This window comes from Nicotiana tabacum, chromosome 20, assembly GCF_000715075.1.
Source record: "Nicotiana tabacum cultivar K326 chromosome 20, ASM71507v2, whole genome shotgun sequence".
Lineage (NCBI taxonomy): Eukaryota > Viridiplantae > Streptophyta > Magnoliopsida > Solanales > Solanaceae > Nicotiana > Nicotiana tabacum.
The window spans coordinates 17,164,395-17,179,787 of record NC_134099.1 but is presented as its reverse complement, the minus strand read 5'-3'; the positions used below and the strand labels follow the sequence as shown (position 1 = coordinate 17,179,787).

The 15,393-nt window shown below is 33.6% G+C and overlaps 2 protein-coding genes and 1 non-coding gene across 5 annotated transcripts; 1 reads left to right on the top strand and 2 right to left on the bottom strand.

Moving 5' to 3' along the window:
- Positions 1 to 4,439: 4,439 nt before the first annotated feature.
- LOC107780820 (protein root UVB sensitive 3) lies at positions 4,440 to 11,633 on the bottom strand. 3 transcript variants are annotated; one of them, XR_012703751.1, is made up of 15 exons: positions 11,329 to 11,633; positions 10,108 to 10,167; positions 9,956 to 9,994; positions 9,820 to 9,882; positions 9,684 to 9,740; positions 9,229 to 9,292; positions 8,645 to 8,728; positions 7,075 to 7,157; positions 6,861 to 6,990; positions 6,667 to 6,759; positions 6,237 to 6,375; positions 6,085 to 6,125; positions 5,815 to 6,002; positions 5,009 to 5,434; positions 4,440 to 4,813 (listed from the first exon to the last, which is right to left on the bottom strand). XR_012703751.1 is itself a non-coding variant. In XM_016601413.2 (14 exons), the coding sequence occupies exons 1-14, from the start codon at positions 11,521 to 11,523 to the stop codon at positions 5,336 to 5,338; spliced, it is 1,335 nt and encodes a 444-aa protein (XP_016456899.1). In that variant the 5' UTR covers positions 11,524 to 11,633; the 3' UTR covers positions 4,870 to 5,335. The 3 variants fall into 3 exon arrangements, 2 of the variants coding, with proteins under 2 accessions (XP_016456899.1, XP_016456900.1); XM_016601413.2 differs by lacking the exon at positions 4,440 to 4,813 and having other exon boundaries at positions 4,870 to 5,434; XM_016601414.2 differs by lacking the exon at positions 4,440 to 4,813 and having other exon boundaries at positions 4,870 to 5,434; positions 10,084 to 10,167; positions 11,329 to 11,418.
- Positions 11,634 to 12,161: 528 nt separating this feature from the next.
- Positions 12,162 to 12,235, bottom strand: TRNAN-GUU (transfer RNA asparagine (anticodon GUU)). The gene has a single exon. It is a non-coding gene; the product is annotated as a tRNA-Asn (tRNA).
- Positions 12,236 to 12,889: 654 nt separating this feature from the next.
- LOC107780822 (uncharacterized) lies at positions 12,890 to 14,824 on the top strand. The gene is made up of 3 exons (XM_016601416.2): positions 12,890 to 13,881; positions 14,369 to 14,425; positions 14,606 to 14,824. The coding sequence occupies exons 1-3, from the start codon at positions 13,071 to 13,073 to the stop codon at positions 14,638 to 14,640; spliced, it is 903 nt and encodes a 300-aa protein (XP_016456902.2). The 5' UTR covers positions 12,890 to 13,070; the 3' UTR covers positions 14,641 to 14,824.
- Positions 14,825 to 15,393: the final 569 nt, after the last annotated feature.

Sequence of the window (15,393 nt, the reverse complement as noted above, 5' to 3'; positions counted from 1 at the left end):
TTTGCTGGCTCCAGTATAATATACTGGAGGCTGGAGCACCGGTGCTCCAAACTCCAGTATATTATGCTGGACCGATATATTATACTGGAACTCCAGTATATTAGACTGGAGTTCCAGTATAAATATTATGATGGAGTATTTTTCCAGATTTTGAACAGTGTTTTCGTTCAGATTTATCTTTACATGAAAAGTGGCTAAATTTCGATTACTTTTGAAACTGGACTATTTTTGAACAACCACTTGTAAATCTGGGGCATTTGCATCTATACCTGCTTTTTGGGTCACGTTTTAACGTGTGACCGTTTTGCAAAAAAAAATTGCAAGCGTACCCACTTTTTCGCGTAACTTCAGCATACGGGACTGAAGTAGCAAAGGCAATCACGCAAAACTTTAGCATTCTAGTAGACGGGACTGAAGTAGCAAGTGTGATGAACCAAGTGTGCTGAAGTTTTTGTTTGTAATTGCTGAACTTAAGCATAATAGCTGAAGTTTTGTTCTCTATTTGCTGAAGTTTTTGTTTGTAATTGCTGAAGTTTTTGTTTTTGTAACTAGCGAACTTCAGCTCTAGAGCTGAAGTTTTTATTTTGTAACTGTCAAACTTCAGCTCTAGAGCTGAAATTTTTGTTTGTAACTGGTGAACTTCAGCTCTAGAGCTGAAGTTTTTGTTAGTAACTGGCGAATGAAAATACAGGTGCTCACTAACTTATGTAATCCTCTTGGTCAGATTCCTCCAATTTGGTATACTTCTTAAATACCAAATTGATGAACTAAAAGGTTTCTATCTCCACTGGAACATATTTAATGTTGCTTTTTATTCTTACTCTCTGAAACTCATTTAATTTTCACGAATTTGCTAGTATTTAATTTAAATAACTTAGTTTCATTAATGGTTTGCTTTCTTTCACTATACTGACCAGTGTATCGCTTTTCAGCAACTATGACAAAAATTATTAAAGAAATGTTGCCCCCAGATGTTCGTGTTGCCCGAGATGCTCAGGATCTTTTGATTGAATGTTGTGTAGGTAAGCTGATTCAAATTTGTCCAAGAGGAGGAGAATGATGAGGAGAAAGGGGACTGAAATTGTTTAAAAAGTGGATACAAGTTAAAACTTTTTAAAAAATGGGTATAGGTTAAATGGGGACGACCAAATAGGGCGCCCCATGCAATTTTTACTGTAAATCTCACTATTTTTTAATTTCTCCCAAAAAAAAGTTTAAGGTTATTAAAAGTGTCGGTGATATAGACCAATTAGGAGTAATTTTAAGGGGAGAAATTCAAAAATAGCCAGATTTACAAGTGGTCATTTAAAAATAGCCCAATTTCAAAAGTAATCGAAATTTAGTCACTTTTCATGTAAAGATAAATCTGAACGAAAATACTGTTTAAAATCCGGAAAAATACTCCAGCATAATATACTGGAGTTTCAGTATATTATTATACTGGAACTCCAGTCTAATATACTGGAGTTCCGGTATAATATACTGGTCCAGCATAATATACTGGAGCCAGCAAAGTATACCGGTCCAGCATAATATGCTGGAAGTTCATAAACAGGTGCACCGAACTCCAGTATATTATGTTGGACCGGTCTCTTTTGCAGCAAAATAGTGGTTATTTTTCATTGACTTGGTAAACGCTGGCTATTTTTGAATGACCAGTCCGAAAACTGGCTAGATCGTGCTATTTTTACAATTTGAAGAAAGAATTACAGCTCTTGTCACTTGGCCCAAGAGCCCAACCTAAAATGGCCTAGGTTTAAAGTCCTTACCCGATTTGGCCCAGGTTGTATAAAATTTGAAAGAAACTTTTCAACCTTTAGCCCATTATTGAATACGCACTTCTAGGTTTTTTTTTCTTTTCTTCTTTCTTCTTTCCCAGAATACTCAATCTCTCCCCACTCGCCGCTCTTTTCTTTCTCCCTAAAAATTACAAAATTATTTTGTACACACTCGTGTTAATTGCTTTTGAGCACAAGGGCTCTTTAATCCTCACATTCTATGTCAATTAGGTTTCGAATTTTGAGTTAATTGATGAAAAGAGGTTAAGGACCACAATAAATTTGGCATGTCGGTCCAGAAATTATTAGATCTGGCTTAAAACTATCAGATCTTGCCTAGAAGAGTATCTCCGATGACCTCGTCTCGTATTTTCTTTTTTTCTCAATTTTTATATCATCCTTTGCTACAAGCCCAGATTTGAATGCCAAAACCTCGCCGGGAAAATTCAACACCAGCAACCACCCAAAAATACAAAGTAGTGAAGGATAGAAGATGTTTTCTAGTGTAAATGTTGTATGGGTAATGTTTATACACACTTATACAATATTGTATAAGTATGTATATCTGCATACGATGTTGTATAAATTATTTATATTTTTAATGTATAAGTGTATGTATACGTTGTACATGTATAATAGGCATCCATAGAAGTTTGACACTTTCTTCTCTTTTTCTTCTTTGTCTTATTTTTCTGGTATACATTATTAGAGATTGTATATACAAACTTATACAAAGTTATACATAACTATACACACATTCAGTTAAATCCAAAATTGAAATTTTCATATGTTCAATTTTTAATTTTTCTAATCTATGTATAAATCGACTTTCTTTGTTGATTTATCTCCCAAATCATGTGCAACAATTTTTCAAATTTCATTTTTATTTCTGCTATTTGGAACTTGGAAAAGAATAAAATTTAAGGTTCTCGAGTTGCATTATATATTAATTTGCTTTTTTGTAGATGGAATAGGAATATATACAAACTTGGGGAAGAAGAATAAAAGTTACCCAATTTTCGTGCTTGAAGATCTGTTGAATAAAAAAATAATAAGAAAAATGGTCAATTTTCACACTTTGGCCTATTGTAGCCCATTAACATGGGCTAAAGATTTGCAAAGTTGTAACTGAATTATTCATTCTCCCTAATTTTAAAATTAATTTCTTGGTCTCAACTTCGTTTAAGTGAAAAATGAGAATGAAGACATGGTTAAAATTCTCATAAATTGATTTCAATTTAATAAACTAGAGATGATTGTCGCAATGCTGAATGATGACACAAACTTATCAAGTATTTTATTACTATTAATGTTTGTCGCAAAATAGTTTTATGTATATGTACATATCATGAAAAGTTTTAACATGATTATTTTTGTTCCCTTATCCTAGATGTAGTTGGTTGTTTACGTGGAATTGGTGATATGGAGGCGTTGGATATAAATGGAAAATCTAAGTTGTAACTGATTAGTAACCACTTATCTCATTTTATATACTGTTAGTTATCTTCGTCCAAAAAGATGGATTCACAATTTAGAAGGCCCAACATTCATAAATTCCATCAGTAACAACATCCAACGCTTTTCATATTACCAATTCCACGTAAACATCCAACTATATCTACAAGACTGAGGGAAAAAGTAGTCATATTAAAATTACAATGATATATACTTTTCATATAAAACTATTTAGGTACAAACATTAATGTAATAATATGTACCTGTCAAAACTGTATTGTTGTTCCCCCTTGAATCAATCATCTCGGGTTTAACAAATTGGAATTTGTCGATAATCCTAACAATATCTTCATCTATCTCCCAGGCGAAGTTGTGACCAAGAAAATAATTTTAAAATTACTCCTAGTTGGTCTATATCCACCAACACGTTCAATAACCTTGAAGTTCTTGATAACAAACAACGAACTTTCACTCAACATGTACCTATACCGATTTACCTAACTTTTTCTTAATACAGCACGCATCAAATTATTCTGCTAAAAAGAATCCGTAAGTGTCTAACCACTAAAAAATACAACAGAATGTAAAAGAAGAAGAAATGGGTATTTAGGTACCTTGACGTCAATAAAATCATGTCTAAACTAATTAACTCTTTGTTTTTCTTTGCATTAATAGAATCCCACATCCTACAAACTCTAATCCTTACAATCCAACTATCCCTGGCTATTACTACCTGACTCAGAAAGAAAAGAATACTCCATTCTTTTAAACTACAAAAGCAAGTCAGAGAATGCTCAATATTCACTTCAACTCTATATCGTGCACAAAAACATAGTAGAGAATATGAATAAACATTTGAAATATCATGCATTAAAAATCCAGTGTAATTAGAGAACATAAAAATGAAGCAACAATGAGGAATATGGAAAGAACAAACAGTTTACAGAACAAACAGTTAGGAATATGAAAAAACATTACAGCTAGAAAAAGAATGTTGGATTTTGATTTACAAAACCTGTCCAAAAAAACAGAAAAAAGAGAAAAAGTAACTGAATGAAGGACAAATAGAAACTTCATTCAGACTCGAGAATAAACGATGATAAAACAATGAAAAAAAATGCAGGTCTACTATAGATATCAAACTTTTCATGGTCTATAACGAAACAAGCTTATTCATTGCATAAAAAGGTGAGAACTCAACTGAAAGAATCAAATGTATCTCTAAATTGACAAATTAATAACATCCAAGTGCAATACAAATGCAAAATAACAACCCAAATACATCAATTTCAAATACCAAAAAAGGAAAGAAAAAGAAAAGGAATCTAAGAAATATCTCTAACAAGGACAAAGGGTAATAGGAAATACCAGCACTTATCATACCTGGAGGAGTCAGGTCGCCCTTCAGCCGGAGGATTGGCTCCAAAATTTAAAGCCTAATTTGGAGAAGAGTTGGCTCTCACTCCTGCCAGGAGTCGCTATACAGTGAACGCCCTACTTTGGTTTTCAATTTTCAAATTTTGCAGTGAAAACCCTATTTGGAGGTGATTTTTGCGCTGTAGGAAGAAAATGGCATTGACCTATATACATACATTGTTAGGCCAATTAACAATACCGCTAAGATGTATAGACAACATTTCATTGCAAATAAAATATTCCTTCTTAAAACCAAAATCTCCCGTTAGTTGGGGCACACCTCAATGGAATCTCCACTCAGGCTTATGAAATAATGCCATAAATTACAATACAACTTTGATCTCAAGAATAGCTAGCACCTTTTAAAATTCCAGTAAACAAAAGTTTCTCCAAGATCTCAGAAACTATGCATCAATTGCTATCCTTTGAAGTCACAGTATGTAAGCCAGGCTAAACTGACTGGTTCTGATACTTCACATGTAACTAAATAACTCCTCTTGCCAAATAAAATCTCCTCTCTTTTTAAGGTTTACCTTCTCACTGTCATTGAAGATCCAAGATATACCAAATGATGACTTGAAATCACCCCGGATTGGAACTTGAAAGCACATGTTTCTTAAAATTACTTTGTGGTTCCAGAATTTTCATCTCATCAATATTCGATAACTTTAAGTTCGTAAAACATTCTAGTCATGTTTGCCATCTGAGTACTCTACTAGCCAATTTGCTCTCCAAACAACTGATGATGATAGCAGACGCTCAGTCTTCCATCCTGATGACTGAAGCTGCGACAGTGAATTGTGAAAGAAACAAGATAGTTAGTTCAATCTAAAACACAATGCACAGCTCGTAGAATTAATGGACAATTTGCCACGAGAAAATGGGCTTATATGTGGGTAACTTCTTAGTGGCGTTTGCACATGTCATCTTAGACCAGTCCAAAGCTTTCACTTTCAGATACGAATATTAGCTTATGAACTTTTTTGCATTGACACTAAATGGATTGTCCACATATTTAGGTGGTGTTTTCTTCAAAAAAAATCAAAGGAAATCTTTTGGCAGAAACTTGATACTGATTAGTTGACTATGATTTTAGAACTTATAAAAGCAGTGAATATATCATGAATTTCCTCCCTGAAAAAGAGCTCATGGAGTAGACAAATACCTTCAGAAGAAAAACTTCATAGTGTTTATTCATCCATGATTGGCTCTCCAAAGACATGGATCCACCTTGATCACCTAGTTTTGCCATGACAAGCGCATGGATGAATGATTGCAATATATCAGCTGCGGTTGAATCCTTATGAGTAATAATGTTGATAATATCCCTTTCTTGTTGAAGTAAATACTTTGCTGAAAAGATAAGAGAGAATGTATAAGTGAAACTCTTAGGTCAAATAGCCTAGCTTGAAAAAAGTTTAACATGTCTATCAACCTTTCTTGTGATTTGATCCAGCAGATTGTAAGAGGTTGACCCTATCGATCAAAAGACAATTCGTTATTCAACAACCCAAATATTCTTCTCTGCTAATACCACGTGCAAGAAATATGGGTGCAAATTATTAATAACAAAGGTGAAAATCTCACATAGCAAGGCTGTCAAGTGAAGAAACTCTGACACCTAAATGTACTCGCTTGTATAGAGAATCACTGCCTTTTGAGGTCAACGAGGACAGCCGTGAAGGTAGAACATGCTCCATGGAGGAGACCTGCTTTGGAGAGAGAACTGGAACCAAGGCGTGAAACCTCCAGATTAGCAACCTTACATTATTGGACATAAAGCTCAAGATTTACATAAACTTTTGTGCATGTCTAGTCAACGACTCGTGTGAAACATTCAGCACACACAGGAACTTTAAATTAATAGTTCAATTGCAAAAGATAAAAGCAACAGAATATTTGGGCCATTTAAGCATCGCAATACAACGTCATAAATATTCCTACTCAGATGATATTCTAGGAGATAGATACAGTTATCCATTCTATGACTATGAAAATATTAAGTAGTTCAACTCACCTTGGCCTGTCTTGAAGAATTGTGATAAAACAATTGAGCATCTTTCACAGTTCAGGGTATTCAGTGAAAGACTACAGACAGCCATATAGTTCGCTGTCAGATACATCAAGTTAGTACATTTTGCATTAAGAAAGCTTCGGCATTGCACTTTAAAACTCATGGAAACAGGAAATTGAAAGCAAAGCATAACTAACCATACATATGGAATATAGTAAGAGACAAAAAGGATATCCATATGGCAAATGAGTGGCCACTTGTGATGTGTGCAAGAAGCATTCCTAAAGCCATCCCAAACATTGTAGCAAGAGTTTCTTGGCTTCCTTCCTATCAGAACAGGGAAAACGGATACCAAGTCTGAGTAAGTGGAATTTTGCAATTCTTTCGCCACTGTAATATCTATCACAATACCTTTGCAGCTATATCTGCTGCATTGTTTTGAAGGGCAAAGTGCTGTGTCAAAGCTGCTCTAGTGGCTCCACTAGCAACACCAGCTAAATCGAAACAAATAAAGATGATATTTAGAAAATCAGTCCTATCATTGTGGTATGTTTGGCCTCATTAACAAGAAGAAATCATCTTCTATTAAAAGAAAAAGCTTCAAGGTCAGCCAGCAAGGTTAAAAATATGCTTCAGACTGCTTAAAACTCTTTCCCAAAATTTACCCAACATCTAAAATGGGTTGAATTAATTACAGACCATAAAGCTACTGCAATTGAAATTTCATAATATTATAGTCAGGAGGACAAACAACTAAAGCAGCCAAGGAGAAGAAACTGAACAACTATAACATTAGAGCAAATAAGTAAATTACACTTTGAAAGTATTTATCAGGTAGATTAGTTGAGAAGCTTAAGTCCATAAGATTTTACAATCTTCTGTTGCAACACTGAAGACCAACATATATATGTGTAAGAGATGGGAAAGGACATGGACCATCTGTCATTCACCGCAAAGTTGTGAGTAACCTGCAGACTTTGATGCTTAATCTATTTTCCATCTGATGCATTACCCCAGCTCTGTTATAGCATTATTTGGAAGCTGGAAGTCAAGAGGGGATGGTAAGAGAGTCCACATGCAATTTGTGAACTACAAGGAGGGAAAGAAATAGAAGTCTTGAAGGAAAGGAAAGTACGTGCTGCTGCTGCAGATTATCATGCTAATTTTTGTGTGTTTCGCTCGAAAAGACTCTCCAACCTATAAAGATGATTGGACTGAGTTTGCAGAAGGAACTCTTGCGCGCGGGATTGTTCCTTCTTGTCAATTAGATCAATCAACTCATCTGACAAGGAAAACGATTTTATAATCTTCAGTAATTGGAAACACACGTGGAGGTGAAAAGTTCGTTCATGGTGACTGGGATAAAGGAAACTGATCAGTGCTGATGCTAATTTCCATTAGCTTGGTGAAAGAAATAGTTCAATGAATTTATAGATGCCAAAGTTCTTGATCTTAGATAGGACTAGAATGAGAAGAATTATTGTCTCTGGAACAAATGCTTATGTGAAATTTAACTGTTTTAGGCACTTTAACAAAGATATTGATGTGAAACAGGAGATGATGCATCTCTCCAAATTTTTTGGATGACCACACGCTGTGAGAGACTACTTTCAGGACAAAATAAGCTTTATATCTATTTTGTGTCTTGCAGTAAGAATGATTGAATATAATAGTATCTTCCTTTTAAGTTGTGTTCCATCTTAAATATCTACAACAAAGATTCACCTATATAATAAATCAAGACACAACAGATCAACATAGTAAAGGTAGCATCTTTACATTGAATTACAAAGCACATTAGTACTTTCGGCAAGGTGAATGATCTGATATATCAGACAATTCACGCTAACAGCCCCAACCCTAAAAAAGAAAAGACATTAGACAAACAAGTTGAATACTAGACACAACCAGACAAGAAGTTTACACTTTATTTAGAAGATAAGAGAATGACATTGCCACTAAGAGCAGATATTTCACTTACTGAATGACCTTGACAAACTCCCCAAGCAAACAATGAACACAAAGGCCGACGGAAATAAAGGAGACACAAGATCCATCAACATTCCTGCAAGAAATACAAATGATTTTATTGTCATTGCATCCGTTTCAGGAATGACAACAAAAGCATAAATCAATGTCATTTAACCTTCTAAAAAACGTTTTTCATTATAGTAAAATTATTTTTGTTGCATTTCTAAAATCTAATAAATCATTTAAAATTACAAACAATAACAATACCTCCTCTGTCTCAATTTACATAATACTCTTTCCTTTTCAGAATGTCCCAAAATGTTTGACCATTGAATTTCTATACAACTTTTAACTTTCAAATTCGTTAAACCGTTCAAATAAACTTTGATGTGATCTTCTCTATCAAACTATCTTTTCTACCATTACTTTACTATTTTTTTTTTCTACGGCCACGAAAACCAAATGCAAGTCAAAGAGAAAGTCAACGAACATCTTAAACTCCGGCCACTGGCCAGCCAAAAGACTGAGAAAGGAAATTCTTTTTTATGTAATTTCGATGCAAAGCGCACACAACATACAGGTGAAAGGGCATACCAAGATCATTCATGAGATCTGCCACTAAACGCCACATTTTGGCATTACTGTCTAAATTAGAACCCTGAAAAAGAAAGCAAAAGCAAGAGTCATTTTCCAAACAAGTACTTATGATTCAAAAATCATTAACAGGAGGCTGGTAGTACGAGACATGTCAAAAATATCACTGTCCCAAAGAATGTTCTATTTCGCCCCATATATGCTGCCATGGTAACTTTCTTCTAGGAAAGAGATCATCATTTCCTTTTCTTTATGGAAAAGGAGCATCTTTCTGGCATACAGTTTCAAGTGGAAACAGAAACTGGCATAAATGTAACTGATGGGAAATCATTTATCTTCAGAGGAATGAGGTGCTTGTGTAGCTTCAGTCTTCATAAAGAATCAAGGCATGCATTGTTTGACACAATAGGATCAAGACGATACCGGAAAATTAAGCCAGAAAAGATGAAATAAACCTGGTAACATGTGAACAAGACGCCTCCAACCATACCAGTTAAATCTCGCAAGAACCACTGAAATTTTTTAAAACCATTGTCATCACACTAGTTTAAAACATAAATTGCAATGGAAAAAAAAAAGATGTGAACTTACCTGAAACGTTGCCCCAATAACAGTAGCGGATTTCTCACCAACACCTATAGCACTTAGAAGAGCCTATATTTGTTTGAACAGGTAAATTAGCCTTTCATATCATAAGTAACTCACATTAACACTAATATCCTCTTACTTGTGTAGAGAGCATCATCCGCACATAGGTAGAAAGCCCCTGCAGCAATCCAAATCATTAACAATAACATGAAAAACAAAGAGATCTGACAGTGCTCAACACATTCAGAAACTGAAAACAAGTTTTACCAATTATAGGCAATATATCTTAACCTGCAATGAGTCCCACACTTGAAAAGGAACATAGTCTGGAGTAACACTACTTGGAAACCCCTACAAATAAATTGGAAAAGAAATTAGAAAAATCAGACAGAATTGTTGATACCGGTGAAATGCCCTCAACATTTCTTACTCCAAAGAGAAAAAGAAACAAACGAACCTTATAAATCTTTTCCTTAAAAGTCGATAAAGATTAAATCTTTCTAAGCTTTTCCTTTTACTCCACTCAATCAAATATTAGAGAACTGTTTATTTAACCTTATGCATTGTTTCCTTAGAAAATAATAAAAATCAAATCTTTTGAAGTTCTTTCTTTACCTCCATTCCTACAGAACTGTTCCATCTTTGTAAATCTTCTCCTTAAAACACCAAAAAAGATCAAAAAATTTTCAATTTTTTTAATACCATTCAGCTAAATTCCAAAACTGATTTTGCTCCATTGACTATTGTTACAATTCAACAGAGCTAATTAACGGGTTCGTTATCTGGAAAAAAAATTATGGTTTCTTGATAAGGTAAGCAAAGTTTATGATTCTTTTCCTTAGACAACACAAAAATTAAATCTTTTTATGTTTTTGCTTTTACTCCATTCAACCAAATGTTACATAACTGTTTATCTAACCTTATGCACCATTTCCTCAGAAACTAATAATAAAAATCAAATCTTTTGAAGTTTTCTCTTTACCTCCATTCCACCAAATATATGAGAATTGGTTCATCTTTGTATTCTTTTCCTTAAAACACCAAAATTCAAATCTTTTTCAAATTTTTAATACAATTCACAGAAATATTCCCAAAATTGTTTTCGCTTCTCTTGAATATTCTTCCACCTTTAAACAAACAATTCAACAGAGTTACTTAATGGATTACTTATCAAAATAACTTTATAATTATTTTTTATTAGAAGGCAAACTTTATGAATCTTTTCTTTTGAAAATCAATAAAAATTAAATCTTTTGAATGTTTTGCTTTTGCTCCACCAACCAAATATTACATACGTAATTCTTTATCCAACCTTATGCATCATTATCTCAGAAACATAACAAAAATCAAATCTTTTGAAATATGTAACCAAAATACATATATAAGACAAATAAACACTTTTGTTTTTCACAAATAAACTAATTATATCAAATATGTTTGTGCGAAGTATATAAATAAATTTTCTGAGAAAACTTTCAGACTGCTAATATTAATTAATAGAGTAGAACTTGCCTCGGGAACAAAAGCTTGGAGAATTCGTTGAGAGATATGAGTGAATGCATTACTTGACCTTTTGATAGAGATTGAAGATAATGACGTGGCAGTTATGGTGGCTGTTTTTGTGAGTTTAGTCGACGAAGTTCCGTTCCATTCTTCGATCACCGTCGCCGGCGGCGAAGTTGAATTTTCGTTTTGATCTCTCTCCATTGTGTTCGCCGGCGAAGTCAAACTGAAAGTCTTTGTTTTGCTCCTCCGAGAAAATAAATTACTAAATAGTAATAATAAATAAATAAAAGAAAAAAGAGTGAAAAATAAATGAGATTAGAATAAAACAAAAAAAAAAGGAATTACTAGTGACATTTATACTATTCTTTATGGAGTACTTTATTTTTCTTTCTAAAAAGTGAAATTTGGCGCTTTTCACTTTTTTAGTCCATAAAAAATAAACAAATTTTAATTTGGTCTTGTAATATTTGGATAAGCATATCCAACCTTTAATTTTTAATAGAATATATGTTTTCTGTGAAACTTCGCAAATTATATACTATTACATTATTTGACTACTTATATATTATATTAAGTTTTATTATTACTTCATAATTAAATGTTATAAAGTTTTAAATTAAGCTAAATGTGATATATTTCCTATATAAAGGGGCCAAAAACACACTTTTAGTAATGTGCTTAATCATATATCACAAAAACCATAATTATAATATGCTAATAATATCGGGGAAATATATATGCTAATAACGGAAGGACAAAAGGTGCTATAATCCCTTATAAATATTCATTTTCAAATTAAACCCTTGTAGTGACCGGAAAAAATAAAAAATGAAAAATCACGCTAGAAGGAGGGGTTGAACCTCCGACCTTGTGGTTAACAGCCACACGCTCTAACCGACTGAGCTATTCCAGCTTTTAGTCTCTATAGCATTAGTAATAAATCACTTCAATTATTTTGATTCACTTTTTTAAAGTTCGTATCAGTTTAACATTGTTCTTCAGTACGACTTTTCAAATATTTCTTAAATACTCTTAATCATAAAATTTGACTTTTAGCTTTCTATGTAAAGTTTGAGTATGTAAATATATTTCTTTTAACAATAAAATTTGAGGAATTGTTATTTAAATTTGTACCAAAAATTCAATGTTTTAATCCGCGTTCTACAAATTCCGGCCAATCTTTGTTTCTATTATAGTACAACAACAACAACTCCACAAGTGGAGTTGGGCAGAGGTGAATCCAGGATTTAAAGTTTATGTGTTCCTACATCGACTTTAAATTAATATATTATAATAAGTGGACTAAAGAATTGGGTTCCCAACTATAAATATTCTAATATATTGAATGATTTTTTTAATACAAATACAGGATCTAGCCAAAAGTTACTGGGTTCCCGGAAATCATACTCATACCTTTAGATCCGCCACTGGGTCTAGAGATGGTAATGTATACACAGATATTACTCCTATTGTGGGATAGAGATATTGTTTCCAATAGAAACTCGGCATGATCAAAGATGACTTTGTTTCTACCATTGGAAAACTATTTTTTAGCCAAGAGACATGATAAAAATCTTGCTCTCCTTTTGAGGAGAATTGAAAATATTACTCCTCCACCGAAAAGAACATACCCCACTTATTCACATATTTGTCTGTCACACTTAAGCGGGACTCATTTTCCACATTCATCAGTAAACTCAAATCATTCCCCCCTATTGTCAAACACCTCTCTCTCTTTTCCAGTATCAATGTCATTTACTACAAAAATATTTCCATTTTTTCTTTTATTTCTTCTTATTCATCCACTTCAAGCTGTTCCAAGTATCATTCCACTAAATGGTTCTTGTACTGATAAATGTGGCAGCATTGTCCTAAAATATCCCTTTGGTTCAGGATTTGGTTGTGGACATCCTACATTTTCAAGATTCATAAAATGCACTTCTGGTGTACTTCAGTTTTCAACTGGCACTGGCATTTATACTATATCCACACTAGACTACACAACCAACACACTTATTTTAACAGACCCCTTTATGTCAACATGTTCATCAATGCAAAATTCAGGCAGTTTTACGTTGGATCGGTCGACTCCCTTCAGCATTATGAAAGAAAACATCTTTGTTTTACTAGGATGTTCTACAACATCAGCTGTATTTGATCCAAAACAAGATTTGTGTGATACCGGCTCGGGTTCAAATGTATGTAGAGGACTTTATTCTTGTAAAGGAGTGACAGGAATTGGCTTAGAACCAAATGCTCCTATATCTACATGTTGTGTATATGATCCACCAGTTCCTATTGGTTCAGGTTATGGTTTGAACTTGCCTAGACTTCAGTGTTCTTCTTATTCGTCGATATATGGTTTTGGTGGTGATGAAGGAGATCCTATGAAATGGCAATATGGGATTTCTTTGCAGTATAATAATTCATATTATACTGATGATTCTTGCAAGAACTGTGAGGATAGTGGTGGAATTTGTGGTTTTTCTGGTTCAGATGAGTCTTTTGCTTGCATTTGTAGGAATGGTGTTAACACTACCATTAATTGCTTTGGAAGAGGTTTGTTGATATTTAATGTTGTTTCTTTGGAAGATGGACTTTTTCCTTCATATTCTTCCATCTAGATTACTGTCATGTGGTTTAGTTCGCTTCAGTTATCGTATTCCATGTTATTATTTAGTACTACTTATTCTCAACCCCCTTCCCCTTCCTTTTCTCTTCCTTTTCTTTCCTTTCTCCTCATTCTTCTTGTTGTTCTTCATCTTCTTCTCACCCTTTTTGAGTCGGGTCTATTGGAAACAGCCCCTCTACTTTCACCAGGTAGAGTTAAAGTTTGCGAACACACCATCCGACACCATTTGTGAGAAGATATTGGGCTTGTTGTTGTTCTTATTCTTTGGAAGATACTTAACTTATATCCGCTGGCAGTATAATGAAATTGTTACACGTGCAATTTCACTTGCAGAAAGCTTTGACTGTATAGAAGTTAAACTCTCTAGTCCAAATGCCTAACAGCTAGACTAATAATCTGTTTTGATGTGATCAGGATATGCATGGAGTGGGACATGGAGACACAAAATTCAAACAGAAATGAGTATTGGAGGTAAAAGGCAATGCCTTTTTTCAGTTTCCTTTGTCTAAAGCTTTATACTTTTTGGACAAAAAGTCTTCTTTATTTGAAAACTTTTGTTAATATTGTCATCCTTTTACATTACTGTTTCTGATACCAAATTTCATGAACAGATTTGGAGTGATGAACTATTTCTTTTCTTCTTTTTTTCAGGAATTTTGTTCTTCTGGATGATGCTTTTCATCTAAGGCAGGACTAAAAGTCCATTATTCTATGAAATTCATGTAATACCAAGATTAGGCTAAAATTAGCAGATCAAAAGCCTTGAAATTTGGCCCTGAAATTAGGATGATTGTAGCTTTTTTATATGAATTCCATGGCTGTTGAAGTTGTAACATTCAGTAACATGATATTTCAACAGATCTTTTTTCTTCTTTTTTTTCCTCTCTATTTTTGCCCAAATTTGCTTTTACAAATTCCCTTTGGTGCTACAATTGGCCCAAGCACATAAGATTTTTCCAGTAAGGACTTACACGTTTCAAGTCTTGCTACATTTTATTGTTACTGCTCAACTAATCAAACAAGAACTAGCAATCAAACACAAATAAACGCTGAAGAGGTAAATGTGATTTCCCATGCAGAGCACAATGTTTTCACAGCCTGGTTTCACAATATAGCTACTGGTAAAGAAAATCAGATGTTAAAAGCAAGAATTCTCAGCAGTTTTCATTTTTCTTTGTAACAGTGGTGTCGGGTCAGTTTTCGCACCTTGACTATCTCAGATACCAACTACTCACAAGCACCTAATAACTCTCTCTCTCCTGTTTGGCTAAAATCAACTTATTAAAAATACTTTTTTAAAGTGTTTTTGATAAAAAACAGTAATTAGTGTTTGACAAGTTTTTAAAAACTACTTCTAAATGTATTTTTCTCAAAAGTGTTTCTAAACTACTTCTAAGTGTTTTTGGAGAGAATACTTTTTCGTGCTTCTCCTCAAAATC

Excerpts from the sequence above, each read along its gene's own strand:
- LOC107780820 (XM_016601413.2), bottom strand. The coding sequence starts at position 11,523 with ATGGAGAGAGATCAAAACGAAAATTCAACTTCGCCGCCGGCGACGGTG. Across the intron at positions 9,741-9,819 it reads TTATTGGGGCAACGTTTCAG|TGGTTCTTGCGAGATTTAAC; the intron begins GTAAGTTCACAT and ends AAAAAATTTCAG. Across the intron at positions 6,760-6,860 it reads TACTATATTCCATATGTATG|CGAACTATATGGCTGTCTGT; the intron begins GTTAGTTATGCT and ends TGTATCTGACAG.
- LOC107780822 (XM_016601416.2), top strand. The coding sequence starts at position 13,071 with ATGTCATTTACTACAAAAATATTTCCATTTTTTCTTTTATTTCTTCTT. Across the intron at positions 13,882-14,368 it reads CATTAATTGCTTTGGAAGAG|GATATGCATGGAGTGGGACA; the intron begins GTTTGTTGATAT and ends TGATGTGATCAG. Across the intron at positions 14,426-14,605 it reads AACAGAAATGAGTATTGGAG|GAATTTTGTTCTTCTGGATG; the intron begins GTAAAAGGCAAT and ends TCTTTTTTTCAG.